This window comes from Macrotis lagotis, chromosome X (genome assembly GCF_037893015.1).
Source record: "Macrotis lagotis isolate mMagLag1 chromosome X, bilby.v1.9.chrom.fasta, whole genome shotgun sequence".
Taxonomy (NCBI): Eukaryota; Metazoa; Chordata; class Mammalia; order Peramelemorphia; family Peramelidae; genus Macrotis; species Macrotis lagotis.
This window is the reverse complement of record NC_133666.1, coordinates 449,294,389-449,312,429: the sequence shown is the minus strand read 5'-3', so window position 1 is coordinate 449,312,429 and position 18,041 is coordinate 449,294,389. Positions and strand designations below refer to the sequence as shown.

The window sequence follows — 18,041 nt, the reverse complement described above, 5'->3', positions numbered from 1 at the left end:
GTGGAGCATCAAAAAGAGATTTTTAAGGAAATAGGGGACATCTTCATTTACTGAAATCTTCTTATAATTCTCTTGCATTGACCAAAGAGCCAAGGAGTACTGGTCTTCTGCCATCATGTTTAATGTTAAAGGAACACATGACCTGACCCCTGGGGTCATAGCCTTTGTAGAAGTTCTCTGAAGTAGATCTAAGGACCTTAGCAGCTGGCTTTAATCCATGCCTGATTGCACATCACTTTGTTTTTAGGGCAGTGGTGTCAAAATTAGGTTGTGTTTTATTTTTTTCTCTATACTTTCAATCTATTGTAACTATATTTTAAAAGGAAGGATGACTTTATATATTTAATCTAGTCTTCAGTTATCATCTAATTCGTTTTTCTCTAAAGTCCATTTATTGGATCTGTGATAAAGAGAACCTTGAGACTATGTCTGGTGTAGGTAGATCTACAGAATAAGAGATTGTTTCTTTTATACACGAGCATATCATGAATGTGAAGTCACAGCTATTGAATGTGAAAATATCTGTTTTGGTATTGTCATTTCTGAATGAAGAGGCTTTTTTGGGTCTTTATATAGAGAGAACCCAGACTCTTTATTTTATGGAAAAGGTAACAAGATCACAGATGTGCAATGAACTCTTCAGAACAAAAACCTTTAATGTCGCCAAGAAGAGACTAATGTGACTGATAAACAATTGAACAGCATGTTTATGTCTTAATATAATTAATTTTGAATGTTAAACTTTGCAATATAACATGCTATTTACTTAGATTCTGAATTCTTCAATTATTTTTTGACGTTTTAGACTGTTATAATTTAGAGAGCTCTGCCTCCATCCCAACCAATTTGAGAAATTTCTATAGAAATTTAAACTTTTCTATGATTTAGAAAATTCTAGGATGTGAATTTTTAACCTTTTAAAAATTCTATTCATCTTCCTGCCAATATAAACACATACCAGTTTCTCTGCTTCCTACTTTTTATATTTGTGGTTTTAATTATATAATATCAAGGTATCCAACTTTCTCTTGTCCTCCATTTCTTTGACTATTTTTTAAGATTGTGTTTTGGGGCATATGAGTTAATACCATTGTTCATGATATGATTGTACACTGAGATACTCAACTCTTGGTCACTTGATGCTGATAATTATATTTTTTTCCCCCTTTTTCTGGAACAGATGCATTACCCAGGGATGGTCATTTAATCTCTTGACAAATTATTTACCTTGGACACAGAATCATAGAATTGTTTGAGAAGAGACTTTAGTGATCTAGTTCAAACTCCATCTCCATGTTATATATGGCTAAATGATTCCCTCAGAAGTTAAATGATTTGCCCAGGGTTGCATAATGAGTTAGCAGAGTTATTAACCAAGATCTGAACTGTGTTCTGACTTCTTATGCAAGGTTTTTTCTCTTTCTATAAAAGAGGGCAAAATACCTTATTTATGCCACCATGGTTACACAAATTGTATCTGTGTATGTGAAATGAGAAGGGAAGTGTTGAATGATGCTTATGGCATAAAGTATGCTTTTGTTGATTCGATTACTCCCTTTCTCTAACTTATATATTCTTATTTTGTAGCCACATAACATTTCTTTCTTTAGCAGCATAGCTGCTTTTTTTCCTGTTAGTTGCACAACTGGCAGAAAGGTGTGGATTTCCCATGTTAGACTCTACAACTATTAGTTTCTGTGCTTTTTAATGGAGCAACTTGTTTACTTGGCTTTTCATTGGATCTATTATTAAAACTATAGAGATAACTCTTGACTCCAGGGCTGGTGCTCTATCCACTGCACCACCTAGCCTCTGGAGATAAGCAATTTAATTTATTCACTTTTTTCTCTGTTTAGAGTATGTGAAAAGGAACATTCAAGAAAAAAATCTTAGTTGGTTCTAACTTTGTTATGATGTGTAAACATTTATTAGTATTGAAATGCCCTCTCTGGGGACATTCACGTAAATCCTTTTAGACATGGTTTAAGATTCAGGGAACTGTTCCTGCTGCTTGTAAAGGAATGATGGATATCATTCGTTTATCATTATCATTGTCTCTTAGGGAACAGTTACTTATCCCTTTGATTTTTCATTGTGACATGGACCTCTCCAAAGTTGTGTCATATTTGTAGTTCCTCCTTCCCCTTCATAGCCTGGGGCCAATTTCATGGACCGATGTCTTGACTGTTGTGGAACTGAATAACCTGCACCCTCTGTGAGTGAATGAGGTATAAAGGTTTTGATGTGGTTCTACTGTACTTTTGGTGGGCTTGATCCCTCTTTTTGAGAGGAAGGAGGAGAAGAGGAAGAGAGATATGGAAGGTAAGCTGTCTTAAGATATCTCCTACCACACAAGAATGTATGCTTTAGCACTGATGGTAATAGACTACTATTATTTCTGTCAGTGGTCCAGTAAATTGGACAAAATAACTATATTTACACATAGGAGACTAGGTTTTAGACTTCCTTTTTGTCCTAAATTACATAAAAGAACAAAGCAGGACCTTGTCTTTCTGTTAGAGATGAAGATGACATCAATGACGTCACTTCCATGGCAGGAGTCAACCTCAGTGAAGAAAGCGCCTGCATCTTAGCAGCAAACTCTGAATTAGTTGGCACACTGACTCGCTCTCATAAAGAAGAACCATTCCTTTTTTCAGGGGCTCTCCAAAAGAGGATTTTAGATATTGGTAAGTGTGAATGTTTCTGTGACAAGTAAAATACTTGGTGTTGTTATATATGATGAAATAGTTATGAAAAACTAATTACCACACTTGACCATATTAGGTATGAAGAGGTAAAGCTTTCTAGGTAAGAATACTTTGTCTAATAGCCCTAGCACACCTTGAGACTTAAAGAAGATGCTTCAGATTTCATAGATGTGTAGGGAAAAATTTATTTTGGTTTTTATTTTTTTTAAGTTTTTTAGTTTTTTTCAGGTTTTTGCAAGGCAAATGGGGTTAAGTGGCTTGCCCAAGGCCACACAGCTAGGTAATTATTAAGTGTCTGAGGCCGGATTTGACCTCAGGTACTCCTGACTGTAAGGCTGGTGCTCTGTCCACTGTGCCACCTAGCTGCTCAGTTTTTATTTTTACATGAACAATAATTTATGCATACTTATAAACATACTCCCTGCGTTTGGTATAGTTTCTAGTTTAGATAGCTAAATATTATATTATCTATTCACATTTCTTTGCTTCAGTAGAGGTCATTGCATCTTTTGATATGTGGACCCATATTCACATTTTGTATCTTTCTTATCATTTCATAGATTGTATAGGGACATGGCATAAGGATTTGTGTGTGTGTGTTAATGTTTGTATGTATACATGCATACATACATACTCACATATAAAAATTAGCCAAGGAGTGCTAAGGGTTTTTTTTTTTTAAACCTTAATCTTGGAATACGATCTATAGATCTTAGTCTTAAAAGGAATAATGTTTAGGGAAAGTAAGGATATTCTCCATTAGGCTTAAGAAATTAACAGGAGTCCATTTTACATGTGGGAAGGTGATGATCAAAGATGCCAGTAATCTGGCTCTCAGGCTTGGAGATGTGCATCCTTACATTCCTTACATTCCTGGGAACACATGGTTTTCCTATCCCCACCCTCCTGGCCCTCCTTCATTATCTAGTTAGTATCCCTCCTCTACTACCTGGTCATATTGAAAGAAGTATACAGGTAAACTTAGACCTTGGATTTTGTTTGAAAGACTGATGCAAAAATTTCATATTACTTAGTCTTTTTGAGACTTAATCTTTGTCTGTGTATCCTTTTTTAAAAAATTTATAACCTGTATTTCCGGTGTACTTCATTTAAAAAATTCACTTTTTCCCTGAACTCAGACATCAAATAAACAACATTTCAAAATGAATATATTAACTAGGTAATAGGTTATTTTGCTTATCTGAACTTATTTCTTGCCTTCTGTTATTTTATATGCATCTTTTAAAAAAAGGTGTCAAGTGTACCTTCACATTAATCTAACAAAATGTAGTGAATGTTTACTGCATACTAGGCATTTAATTTAAATCTAGTATGGCATGGTTTTCTCAGCTAGTTCTGAAATTTCAATTCTAATACATCCATACCAGCAATGATTTTATTTTTTAAGGGGTTGTTTACTTGGCTCTTCATTGGATCTATTATTAAAACTGTGGAGATAACTCCTGTAAAGTATTCTGGGATAGTTTTTTGTGTAACTGCTGTTATGTGGTGATGGCATACAGTTTTATATACATTTTTCTCCCAAATACTCCACTATGGGACTACTGTCATTAACAAATGTGCTGATTGTTGGGTAGGGACAGATATTTTTTGCTGCATTATTATTCTGCTTCAGTCCCTACAAAATTTATTTCTAGCAAGATAAAAGATCTAAATTTTGTGAAGAGAAGTCATCAGCCATTGGCAGAGAGATCCTAATAATTTGGGGAATTATTTTGACATCAGATGTTTTGTGACTTTTTTTTTTAAATTTTTGTGTGGGTGGGGGCTACTTGGGAAACAGACACTTCATATTATTTTAATGTAATAAAGTTGTATATATTGTAGGAAATACTGATTTTTTATTTAAGTAAAATCATTTAAAAGAGAAAATAGGTGAAGACTAAGATCTTAATTTTACAAAAGTTGAGAAGTCATTTGTTATAAGAATTAGGTTGAAAAACAACTTTAGTCCCTTTGAATGGTATTAGAATATAAAAGATAATGTTCTATATTAGTAAATTAGTATATACAGATAATTAACTACATGAAGCTCAAACATTATTTAAAATTTGCCTTTATATCATTTTTTAAATTTTATCATAATTATATTTGTATAAATGGTATTTTCAATACCATTATATGGCATTTTAAATGATTGACTGTATTTGGTTTTGTGATTTCAAATGCATCACCTTGTCTTTTCTTCTTCAGCTGCTTGGTGATCTATAGTTTATGTGAATTTTGGGTTTTGTTTTTGTTTTGTTTTTTACAAGGCTATGGGGTTAGGTGATTTGCCCAAGGTCACACAGCTAGGTAATTAAGTATCTGAGACCTGATTTGAACTAAGGTCCTCCTGACTCCAGAACCAGTACTCTATCCACTGTGCCACCTAGCTGCCCTGTTTATATAACTTTATAACTGTATAAAAGTGGAAACTTTTCTATAAGCATTTTCAGTGTGTTGTGGCATAGAGAAGGTAGGGGGGATACATTTTACAAAATTTTGTACTTTATATAAATTTAAGCTGAAATTTTTAATAAATGATTGTTATTTATTTAGAATTTGTATCCCTGCCAATTTCAAGGGATCATTTACAGATTTATAATTAGAATAGTCCTTACATAATAGAATCACCCAAGGGTAATAACTTTCCTAAGCTCACATGGGTGAAAAACAGGTGGGGATTGAAACCCAGATCATTTGGCCTCTATATAAGGCATTTTCACATTTTCTATATTCAAGAACCCCTTTGCGCTCCCTTTTTTTTTTTTTTTTTGGCAGGGCTATGGTGTTAAGTGATTTGCCCAAGGCCACACAGCTAGGTAATATATTAAGTGTCTAAGGCTGAACTCAGGTACTCCTGACTCTAGGGCCGGTGCTCTATCCACTGGCCACCTAGCCACCCCACCCCTTTGCACTCTTAAAAAAAATAGAGTGTTTACATAGGTTGTGTCTAACCATATTTTCCATATTAGAAATTATAATTGATATTTTTATATTATAAAAGACATTTGAATTCTCATCTACTTCTGTATTCTTTCTCTTATGATTTTTTGTGGAAAAATATGACACAGATATGTAGATTGAAAAAGGAAGGGTATTTTAACAGACAAAGTGTTAATATTATCATGAAAATAGTTTTGACTCTATGGATTCCCAGAAAACACTATAAACCAAACTTGGATATCTGAATCATTTTTTGAGAACTCTTATTTGTATAGACATATACATATAAAATAATAATAGTTAGCATTTATATTGTGCTTTGAGATTTACATAGCACTTTACAAATATCTCATTTAATAATATGTATAATGCTGTAAAGTTTGCAATGAACTTTATATACCCTGATTTGATCCTTAATACAATCCTGAGAATAGTTTTTTTTAGTTGTTTTTTTTTGAGAATAGTTTTTTACTATTCTTTTACTTTACAAATCCAGGACTCTTTTCACTATGGCATGCTATCTCTTTGTCTGATGTTTCTTTAAGGTATAGATGCTATCAAAAAACAATTATGTTGCTATAAATGTGGATTTTTAATGTTTAACATTTAAATGTATCATTTGATTCCTATTATTTATTTTAAAATTGTTTCCCTTTTTTTTGGTTATCTTAGCTTCCAGATTGACTAGTCCCAAATTCATACTTTTGACTTGGACATATATTTTCTACTTTTGTGTCCCTTTGTGGTTATGAGTTCATTGTATGCCACAGAAAGATAGTAAAACATTGGGATGAGTTCTGCTTTTTTAAAAAATTAAAAGCATTTTTTTTTAAGTCAGTGGGGTTAAGTGACTTGCCCAGTCAAACAGCTAGGCAATTATTAAGTGTCTGAGGCCAGATTTGAACTTGGGTACCCCTGACTCCAGGGCAAGTGCTCTATTCACTGTGCCACCTTGCTGCCCCCAAGTTCTATTTTTTTAGTAGAAAAAAGTGATAGATTTTATTTTATTTTTTAGGATTTTGCAAGGCAGTGGGGTTAAGTGGCTTGCCCAAGGTCACACAGCTAGGTAATTATTAAGTGTCTGAGGCCGGATTTGAACTCAGGTACTACTGACCCCAGAGCTGGTGCTCTATCCACTGTGCCACCTAGCTACCCCCTAAAAAGTGATAGATTTTAAATCCCAGCTCTGACATCACCCACATGACCCAATACAAGTTCATCGGCTCTGGAGCCTCAGTTTCCTCATTTGTAAAATGAGAAAGAATTAGAATACTTACCTTTCCAGGCCCCTTCCAGTTCTCATTCTTAAATCAATTAGTCTTTTGACTTCAACCATATAAGTTGAAGTCTTATTGAAGAGGCAGTGAGAAACTTTCTAGCTTTCTCATCCTGGTTCATCTTGGAAAGGAACTATCACTTTGAGATTCCTTCAAAGGAAATTAGACTTATCAGATCTACCTTTTCTCTAATCTTGTCATCCTGTCTGGTTTATAGGTTCTCAGATTGAGAGGAAGTTAACTAAGTATGTTGTGTTTTAGTAAAGGTTCTTTGAGAAAGCCAAGCAGAATGTGTAGACTGAGTCTCAAACTGCTTGTGCTTAACCCTTTAGAAGTAAACTCTTTGAGGCAGGAGCTATTTGGGTTTTGGATCTCAAGTACCTAGCACAGTACCTTGAGTTAAATGATATCTTACCAGCTGAAAAAAAAGGTTGAAGAGAGTTGAATGTGTTGTGTTCTTTGGTGCGAACATAAAGATTTGTCTCATAGTCTTGTATGTGCGTGACCACAATACATACTTAGATTTTTAATTTTTTTCCCACTTAACCACTATGTTTTTTCTCCCCAGAAAAACAAATCGCTCATACTCAAGCAAAATAAATTCCCATACTAGCCACGTCCAAAACAATTTTCACCACAGTACAATTTTCACAGTGGCTGCTGTTGTATATACATTAATAGATTTAGGTTTGTCATGGAGGTGGTTGGATACATGCTTCAGAAATACTCCTCAGCCATTAAGGAGAAAGCATTGTAGTAATATTTTGCCTTTCTATATGTAATCCATGTTGTTTTCATTAAACTATTTTTTTCTATATTCTAATAAGAATTTTTGAAATGGACAAAATATGAGATAGTATTTTGGAACGTGACTATTCATAAATCGTCTACCAGGTTGCTTTTTACTTTCTGGAATCAATGGCTCATAGACAGAGTAAAGTTAAGCATGAACAAGAAATGTATAGGGTTTATAAGCATGTAGAGAGAATAGTTATATTGCAAATTTGTTGAAATAAATGGCATAAATTGCAAACAACTACTGTGTTAAGCAGGGCACACAGTAATTTTCTCTTTAAAAATTGCTAAAATTAACAGAATTTGTCACTAATTTCTGCAGTTATTGTTCTCCCCCTTGAACACTAGACTTGATTTGTGTTCTTATTAACTTTGTCCTATAAATGACCTTGCATGGGGAATGATTCTAGGGCCTAAGTGAAACAATGTCTATATTTTCTGAAGCTTCAGGCTAAGTTTTATTAATGTAATGTCTAAGATCTTTGAAGTTGTGACTTTACCAGGAAAATCATAATCTCCAAACCTTTATTCATAATGGGTATGACTTCCAGGGGGAACAGAATACCTGCTGTGCTAATTATTTCAATTATCAGCTACTGCTAAAACATGTAATGGATTTTCTCTGCTTCCACAGGTAAAAGGCATGACATTATGGAACTTAACTCTGATGTTGTGAACTTGATCTCCCATGCTACACAGGAGCGATTACGAGGCCTTATAGAAAAACTGACTATAATTGCTCAACATCGAATGACAACCTGCAAGGTAAAGGGAATCATTAAGGAAGTTCTGAGTACTTTTTTTCTTCATTTCCATCTTAAAAGGTCCATTTATTGTGTATCCTCATATTTTAAATATACTTACAAGGAAACTAGCCAAGTTAAATTATTCTGTAGTTTTTTTGTAAAATCATTCATATCATAAATCAGACAATGGATGGATATATATATATATATGGATATATATATATATATATGTGAAAAAATAAAATTTAAGTAATTATACAAAAGTTTGTGATGGCATATATACTGAAACTTTCGACTTCAGGTTTCACTTCACTAAGTTTGTGTTGGAAGGGAAATAAATTAAATATATATTTGTAAAAATAGTTATCACCTTGTATTATCATTCATTTCCCTTCTTAATAAAAGGCATAGGAACCCATTGAGTGAAAGCTGATGTCCCTGGTGGACATGACTGCCTGCATTTGTGAAGATCACAGAACCAAATACGTTAGTGTCCCTGGTGATGTGCTCACACTCACTAGCCATTTTCAAGATAAAGGCACTAGAGACAGTTGTTAGTTTGGAGAAGATGAAGTGATTGGGTGGTGAGAAATTCAGAATAGCCTATCTCTTTTCCTACGTGATAGAATACCAAGCACTGCATTAGGAGTAAGATTGCATGTGGATATGAAAAGCCTGGGATGAAAAATCTTAACATTTGAATTTTGTTGTATGGTCACCACCATGGTGTCCTAGCCATAGGTTTAAGAGGAATCCAGGGGAACATCTGCCACATCACCGGTGAGTCCCCTGAAGCCATTGCCCTACTTTTTCTACTTCTCTTGGACCTTTGAAAGGCTTGGATTGTTGTTGCTGGAGTCCTCACATAACTTGGTAATTCTTTTAGTGAAAATTTGCTGAGCTGAGCTGCAGCCATATTAACTCAGCAGTAGAAAAGACTGGAAAAACAAAACCTGAGGAGTTAAAGACCACTGTTTCTAGAACCCCAGTGAATGAGACTTTGTATATTCTTCCTGTTATTCTCTTAGTTTTAGACTGAACTGAAGACTTTGCATGTAAAACAATTAATAATAGTCTATCTTAAAGCATTCTTATAGTTTCTATTAACTTGAGTTTTTTTCCTTTGGTTAAAAATGAGTTTCAATCTACAAAGCTTTGTTACTGTTTACATTTTTGAGCAACATTCTTCTAATTCTTTTTTTTTAAGCACCTCTACTGTTGTCTTAAATATGCATGCATCATTGTAACCATATTTTCATTGGATTATTCTTGTACAAGTTTTGATATAGTCAATACTAGATGAGGAAATTTTGGAATTTGTTGTTTTAGAAAGTCATATTCAGTGTGAGTGTGAGTGTGTTATTGCTTGTAGTTTTTAGGCAGGAATTTCTTTTATGCGCCAATATCATCTGTTCTAGGGCTTTTCTTGCCCCCTGACTAGGTGGGTAGCTTATATCTTATCTTAATATCTCATTAGAAAAAAGATTTTTGGTATTCTCACCTTTCTGTTTCATATTGCTGCTCCTTGTTTCCCTTTGATAAAGAATTATTCAGAGAGAAAGGCAGCTACCACATTGTCCTTTGCCTTAATTTAGCCATGTTTGACTTCAATTTTGAATTTTTTGATGGCCACTATCTTTATTCATGGAATATATATTTTAGCTTCTTTTTTTGTACATCAGTCTCATCTGAATCATCATTTTTCACTGTCTGTTCTGCAGTTCAATAGGTATTTGCCACACTTTGAAAGGGACAAATCTGTCATTTACTACTGCTGCGGACATTTCTATTTTCTGCTGCTATTTCACTTGGGTTGTGCTCTTTAGTTCTATACTTAACATAGGCTTTTCTTGCAGTGCTTACCATGTATATGGAGCTCTGTAAAGAGGCATCGAGCACATTTGAGGGTACAAAGTACAAAGCTTGCTATTGATGTCTCTGCCAGGTGTTTTCTCCTTGAAGAGATGTGCCTTATAACCTCTGCAAACTACTTGCTGCAGAGATGGTTCCTTTTTTTTATATTGTCAAAAGATTGCCATATTTCCTTCGCTGGATATGATATAATTTTTTGCATTGACAAATATTTTGTCTGTTTTTATTTTTGAAAAGTGCTTAATATACAGTGATCCTAAAATTCTGTAAAGCATGCCTTTTTGTCTGTTTGTATATAAAGAATTCAGCTGGGTCTACCAGCTTGATAGACAGGAAGGAAGGTGGTGAGGTCAGTGTTACTATTTAAATAAAGTTAGGCACTCAATAGGAAGAGAGGAAGGAGCTCATCTGTGGAGCAACATCTGGAAAAGTAAAGAAAGATGGGTTATGCCAGGGGCAGCTGTATTTGAGTAGGAGAGATCTCAGCATGGCAATGAGATTGGGCCAAGCTCTGATTTGTGCCCCACTTTCATTTAGTATGTTGTGTTCCATTTTTAAATTAAATCCTGTCAGTAAACTATCTCCAGAGTGTCTGAAAATGAAAATGGGTAAAGATGAGGTATTTAAGAAACCACTGGTGATTTTGTTTATATACTTCTATGGTTGGCCTGTAATTTATTCCATACTTCTAACATGTATTATTTAACTCTATAAAGCATATGAGAATACTTTTTGTATTAGACTCTTAAGCAAAATAGTACTGTTGCATCTTTTCCCCTTAAAGTATGTAAAATTCTTTTGATCTGGTTAAGCACAAACAATAAAAATTTAATTTTAAAAGTAGAATTCTGGACATAGGAAATTCTCTCCTTTCTGCACTCCACTCTGGTTAGTTGAAACCCTTATAAGAATGAAAGAAAGATGGAGATGGGGACAGAAGGTATTTTTTTTACTTTAGTGAGGTTAAAAAAATTTTGCTGTGAATTAAATGTTTTAAGAAACATTGTTTCTTTTTAAAATTTACTGTAACAATCATTAAGTGAGTCAATATTAAGAGGGAGAATTTTTTTTAAAAAGATAGATGACAATGATTTTTCTCTTTTAAATATCTAGCATTCTTTAAAATGCAGAGGGACATGTAAAATAGTGGTGCTATTCAAGAAAGATAGTAGAAAATACCAAATCAAGAGACCTTACCATTTATCTTGGTGTATTTGAGTCAATGGAACACTGCCTATATATCAGTTATATGCACACTACACTAAGTTTTGGCCCAGTGTAGTAATTTTAATATTTTTTAAGTTACAAAGAACAATTTCAACAAAAGTTTATATATGAGACCATTCTAGGGGAAGTGACTATTCCCTGTCTTTTTAATGTTGCTATTCTCTTTTCTATTTCTGTTCTTTCTACATAATTAAACTTGGTTTGATCATATTGTAAACTATGGGATGGATAATTCCTTATAACCTTATGAGTGCTTATTATTTAGATGACACTTTCTGTTTCGATATTCTGAGATATAAACAAAGGAATAACTAATTATATCTAAACTTTGGGGAAAAATAACCACTTAATTACCTCCATTTCTAAGGAGGGTATAAAATACCTTTGTGGTAGAAGGTGGCAGATGGGTAAATTTTTGAAGTAGACTCTAATATGTAAATATTCTTTCTCACATATATTTCTTCCAGTGTATTAGTATTAAAATCATGGACTTTTGTATTTCAAAAAACTATAGACTCAAAGTTCTGTAATCATTCTTTTTCTTTCCAGGAGAGTGAAAATTATGTCATGTCTAGTGATACCAGGTCACAACTTAGATTTCTTGAGAAGCTGGATCACATTGAAAAACAGCGGAAGGATGAAGAAGAAAGAGAGATGTTGCTCAGAGCAGCAAAGGTGGGGGCCTATTTACCTTAGCAGTAAATGTAACTTGAGATGAGATTATTATTATTATTATTATTTATAATTTATATTTATTATATAATATAATGTAAAAGTGTATTTCATAAATACTACAAATAAGTCATATTTATATGTATTATATAAGTATTGTAAACATAATTTATATTTGCAATTAATTAATATAATTATTAATTATGTTAGACACAAATATACCTATTTTACTTCATAAAATCTTTTAGTGAAATTTTGATTTTTGAGATCAACTCTGTCTGGTCAAGAATAGTAGGGAAAGTCTTACAGGGTTTTAAAAATTGATTTATTAATGTAATAAGTTGAATGTGAGAGAAGGGAGTTTTTGAAGTACAGGGAGCGATATTGGAAAAAAGAGGAGAAAAATGGGGACTGAGGAAGCAAAAATAGATGGTAAAAAAATAGAATAGATTAAGTTCTGAAGGTGTATTAATGTTCTATGAGGCAATGATTTTAATAGTATATTGGATTTCTTATGCCAGGTGAAACCTTGGGCTAGCCATGTCATTTAATTTGTTTAGGGTCTCAACTTCCCCACCTATAAAGTGAAAGCAAACTCTATAAAATTCCTTCAAGTTCTGAATCTGATGAAAGCAAGTCTATAGTCATTGATAGTCTCTTGATAACCCAAGTGTCTCTATCAACTATTTATTTAGAGATTTCATAACTCTAAATTATGGCAGCAAACCTTAAAAGGCTGAGCTTTTCCAAAATATATTTCTTGACTTTGTAACTTTTCAGTGGCATTTCCTAATCCTTCTTTGGCTGCATCCACAGTTGAAATATTTGTTTAAGATCTTGTTCAATTTCACAAACTTGTATGTTGGTAGAAACTCTACAGTCTTCTATTATAACCTAACCTATTTAGTCCTTTCTTGAATTGTTGATTTGAGGAGCACTTCTCTGTTTCACTGGCATAGTCTGCAGGGATAGTAGCTTCCAAGTTCCTAATAACTTTGAATAATGCACTGATTAGTTTCATGGTATAGTCTCCTTGTTACAACTGTTAGCTTATTTTACATTTAATTTCTCTTATCCCTCAATTCAGTTGTTGCTATTATTAGCATTTGCTATCCTACTGATCCTTTCTTGTTGACCTCAATTCTTTTAGACTAAGAAAGGACGGGGTGTTACTAGCAAAAGATCATTACAGTCCCTTCTATTTCTAAAATTATAATCCTGTGATAATAGGTGTAACAATTTCTTTCTCATTCCTAACAATATAGAAATCCTAAAAATAAAAACACTCTCTCCTACCATACCACTTTCTTTAGGGAGATTTTACTTTTGGGATGGGGCCAGTATTGAGAAATGGCAGTTTAGAAGGGGGTGTTGATATATAGGATTAATTTGAGAATTCTTGACTTAATGTTAAATAATTCTCTGCTAACTGATTGTTTTGTGACTGAGCAAGTCACTTCAGTTCGTTATGGTTAGTCTGGAGATAGCAATATTTGCCTCTGAAAAAAAACCCCTATTAAGATTTATTAACTCTAAGGCATTTAAAACCATTTTAAAAATACTTCATTTATTTGTTTTTCCAACTACATGTAACAGTAGTTTTGCTAATCATTTTTACAAAGGTGTTTAGTTTTACATTTTTCTCCCTCCTTCACCTGACAGAAAGCAATCTAACATAAACTCTGTGTTTATTTTTTTCCTCTTAAAAATTTTATTTATTTTGAGTTTTACAATTTTTACTCTGATTTTACTTCCCTCTCCCCACCCCCCACAGACGGCAATTTGCCAATCTTTACATTGTTTCCATGGTATATATTGATCCAAATTGATTGTGATGAGAGAGAAATCATATCTTTAAGGAAGAAACATAAAGTATAAGAGATAGTAAGATCAGACAATGAGATATTGGGGTTTTTTTCCCTAAATTAAAGATAATAGTCCTTGGTCTTGGTCCAAACTCCACAGTTCTTTCTCTGGATACAGATGGTATTCTCCATTGCAGAGAGCCCCAAATTGTCCTTGATTGTTGCACTGTTGGAATGAGTGAGTCCATCAAGGTTGATCATTGCCACCCTGTTACTGTTAGGGTGCATAGTGTTTTTCTGGTTCTGCTCATCTCACTCATCATCAGTTCATGCAAATTCCTCCAGGATTCCCTGAATCCCCATCCCTCCTGGTTTCTAATAGAACAAAAGTGTTCCATGACATACATAGACCACAGTTTGCTAAGCCATTCTCCAATTGAAGGACTTTTACTTAATTTCCAATTCTTTGCCACCACAAACAGGTCTTATATGTATATTAAACTCTGCATTTATAACCAGACTAAACATAGATCCATATTGATTATTAACATCATTCTTTAAAGAACACAATCTAAATTCAAGATGTTGCACAGTGCACACATGCACACATGAGCACTTACACACAGCAGTTTTTGCTTCAAGAATCTAATAGTTTGGAGTTCTTAAGGTCTGTATGGGTTCTTGTCATATTCCCTTTCCTAAGCTATAGGAGCATGGCAGTCAACTCTTCCTTTTGATTTCTCTTGAAATGTTTAGCATATAGTGCTTTGCAGCATGGGAATGAGCATTTGGGGACTGGGCCTATGGTTGTATGGGTACAGGTGACTAGCCTAGGATATAGAGAGATAAGTGGTTATCCAGAATTGTACCTCTACTATGATTCAGAGCAAAGACTTGAATTCTGGAACTTCCTGCCTTCCAGGCCAGTTCTCTGGCCATTAGGTCATGCTTCCTCTTGCCTTGAAATTTAGATGTTTAACAAAATATTTGTTGAATAGATGAGGATGATTTTGACCCTAATTTATTATAGAACCAATAAGGAAGTTCTGATGTGTAGTAATTTCTGTCTCAGATTCATTTTTCTTTTCTTCCCATGTCTAAAAGAAGCAGATTTTTTTTTTTTTATGAGATTGAGGTCTGGTTGAAAGTTTGGCTTTGTTCTTCACTCTACCTGAAACACCTATGAACCCCTCTGCACCATGTTCCTAAAGGGATTCCTTAAGAGATCAACACAGTTTAGTTGAATTACTTGAGTCTGAAACCTTCATTCTTTTTCCTCTCTCCACACCATCTGTTTTTGATGTCTGCTCCTGACATGAACAACGTCATGCCTCAACTGGACCTGACTGACAGTGTTAGCATCACTTTCAGCATAAGCCTCCTCCAGGCTAGAACAGCAGCATCAGACCAGCAAGGGGAGAAAGGGTGGAGGAAGAGGATGTGGGGGGTGGTAAACCAAACCTGTATTCTGGCATTTGCCCCTGGAGCTAGGATTTTCAATCATAAGAGAAAATTGTCATTTATTAAATATTTAACAACTGCCATGGTGTTTGGATGCTAATAATTTCTATTACAATTTTCTTTTCCTTTGATAGAGTCGTTCTAATAAAGAAGATCCAGAGCAGCTGCAATTAAAGCAGAAAGCCAAAGAGGTAAGACTTGGAGCTCACCATGCTTGCTGCCTTTGTGTTTGAGAGAAGGGTGGCAGCAGCAGTGCTCGCCTGCCAGCAATTAGGTCAGGGTTTATTTTGCTGTGGCATACCATTTGCAGAGGCCTTGGGGAAGGACAGGAACTGCCACAGGCAAGGGCAGTACTTCAAATAAGGTCAATGAATTATGAGCTTTCCTTTTAGAATTTATTTCCAAGGCTCAGGCCTGTCTAGAAATGGTTCTTTGTAAAGTATAGCAGTGCACTTGGTAGGAATATAATGTGGGATTAAAAAAAAAAAAGGAAACTTTTGAGATTTAGCATCTGGGACTGTACAATAGGCTACATTTTTCCAGGGTAATTGTTCGTTTTGTAAATCTGATACTGCTTATAATTCTTTGGCTGGGAGGCGGTACTGGGATTTAGTTTTAAATGGAAAATGCCTCTGGCTTTTAATTTTCTGGGCCCAGCAGTTTTCTGTTCTGGAATGGAGCCCTTGTTTCACACAGTTCATGTTTAGCTGCAGGGGTTTTAGTTTATAGCTTAGACTGGTTAAGCTTTTACTCCCAGAGGCCTCTGCATAGCAACTGTAGAAATCAACAAATAAGTTCATTTATGTCTGCAGCCTCCTCTCAGTAGCTGACTTTTTACATTTCCCAATATCCATTTCCTGACTTTTCTAGCCTCAGAGAAAAAAGCTCCACTAATTGGAGCTTATTTTAATTGAGCCTTAATATTGGATCTCACTGGAGTTGCCCCCAGAGCTACTGGGAACAGAATGAAATGAAAGTACCTAAGGTTGAAGATGTGTGTGTGTGTGTGTGTGTATGGGGGGTGTGTGTGTGAAATTTTTCACTTGACCTACAGATTCTTTTCCCTGCTGAATAAATCATCAAGCCTGTTCACATTTCTGATTAAGGATCTGACAGCAGACGATAATAAAGACAATTGAGGTGTGAGACGTGTGATATGGAGCTGAAGAAATTGGTTTCTATAGTTACTTGACTGATTTCATGCAATTTTTAAGGATCTTTGTGCTAAATGAGAGTGATTTTCTGAACAACCTTTTTCCTTAACTGTGCCTCTTGAACTATGAAATTTGTTGTTGCTTAACATTGCTGCACTTGGCTCCTAGGTGCCAGCAGCAGCAGCAGGTTATTTATGAATGTTTTAAAGGCCCTTATTGTTTGGATTAATGTAGGAGCTGAGGCAAAACAAATGGAAATCCTGTAAGATACTCTTGCAATGAAATGTGTGGTGGATTTTCACTAAAGTAGAAGGAGAAAATAAGTGAATTTTGTGGTAAAGGAGTTTAGGGATTGGACTAGAAGGAATGGGGATCAAATAGGGAACCTTTCAGGAAGTGGATCATGAGATTGATCTTATTCTCTCGAATGTAAATTTAACCTAAAAATTCTGATTGTGAAACCTGAACACACAATGGAAGCCATGAATTCTAGCTTTATATTTCTAAAATTTAAGTTAAAGATTGCATCTTTTTGACCTCTTGTCTTCATTTCTACAAAATGACAGATTGATTGCTTCTTATCCTTAAAGGTCTCCTGTTCCTTCTGCCACCCTCATAAGCAGTTGGACTTTTTAGATTGTTTCCCTTTGGGTTTTAATGCATCAGGCATTGAGAAAATAATGCTTAAAAAAGAGAGTTCCAAGAAAATAATGTATTAAAAATATTTCCAAACAATAGAAGAGATTGGATAACTTTTTTTAAAAAAGAACAAATAGTGTAAAAAAATTTTTATTCATTTTGGGAATAGTAACTTATTTCCTTTTTCTCTTTCCAAGCAGCATAGAAAGAAATTAGCATGGAGAAAGTCATTTGTTTTGCAGTTAGAGGACTTGGGCTTGAATCCTGGCCCCTTCCCTTCTAGTTTTATTACTTGTATGATGTTGAGGAAGCCTCTTATAATATTTGGGTGTGAGGATCATCCTGTGAAGGGTTGAATTAGATGATCTCTTATATTCCTTCTAGTTCTAAATCTTGTGAATAAAAAAAAAAAACTGATATAGCAAACATGATTCTGTTGGCATTGAATAACAACTAACCAAAAATCTTACGACTGAGTCTTAAGAGTAAGACAATTCCTAAAAACTATAATAAGTGATTATTCAGTTCTGCCGAGCATTTATTAAGTAGGCTCTGCTCAGCAGAGGGATGATTCAAAATTTAGATAAATAAGATCTTTATGTTACATTGACTGTGTAGAAATAATGTTCAAGAAATGTTAAGTACATTAGAAAAATGTAAAAAGGACTACTTTGTGAGGCATAATAAAGTGCTTACTATAGTGGGGAGTGATCTAAAAAGGTAGCATTTTAGT

At 34.3% G+C, this 18,041-nt stretch overlaps 1 protein-coding gene across 2 annotated transcripts in view; it reads left to right on the top strand.

Moving 5' to 3' along the window:
• Positions 1 to 18,041, top strand: part of TAF4B (TATA-box binding protein associated factor 4b) — a 198,833-nt gene that overhangs the window by 100,517 nt on the left and 80,275 nt on the right. For both annotated transcript variants that reach the window (XM_074203027.1, XM_074203028.1), the window contains exons 10-13: positions 2,521 to 2,690; positions 8,367 to 8,497; positions 12,127 to 12,252; positions 15,650 to 15,706. In XM_074203027.1, coding sequence (XP_074059128.1) covers positions 2,521 to 2,690; positions 8,367 to 8,497; positions 12,127 to 12,252; positions 15,650 to 15,706 — 484 coding nt within the window. The remainder of the gene's footprint in view (positions 1 to 2,520; positions 2,691 to 8,366; positions 8,498 to 12,126; positions 12,253 to 15,649; positions 15,707 to 18,041) is intronic.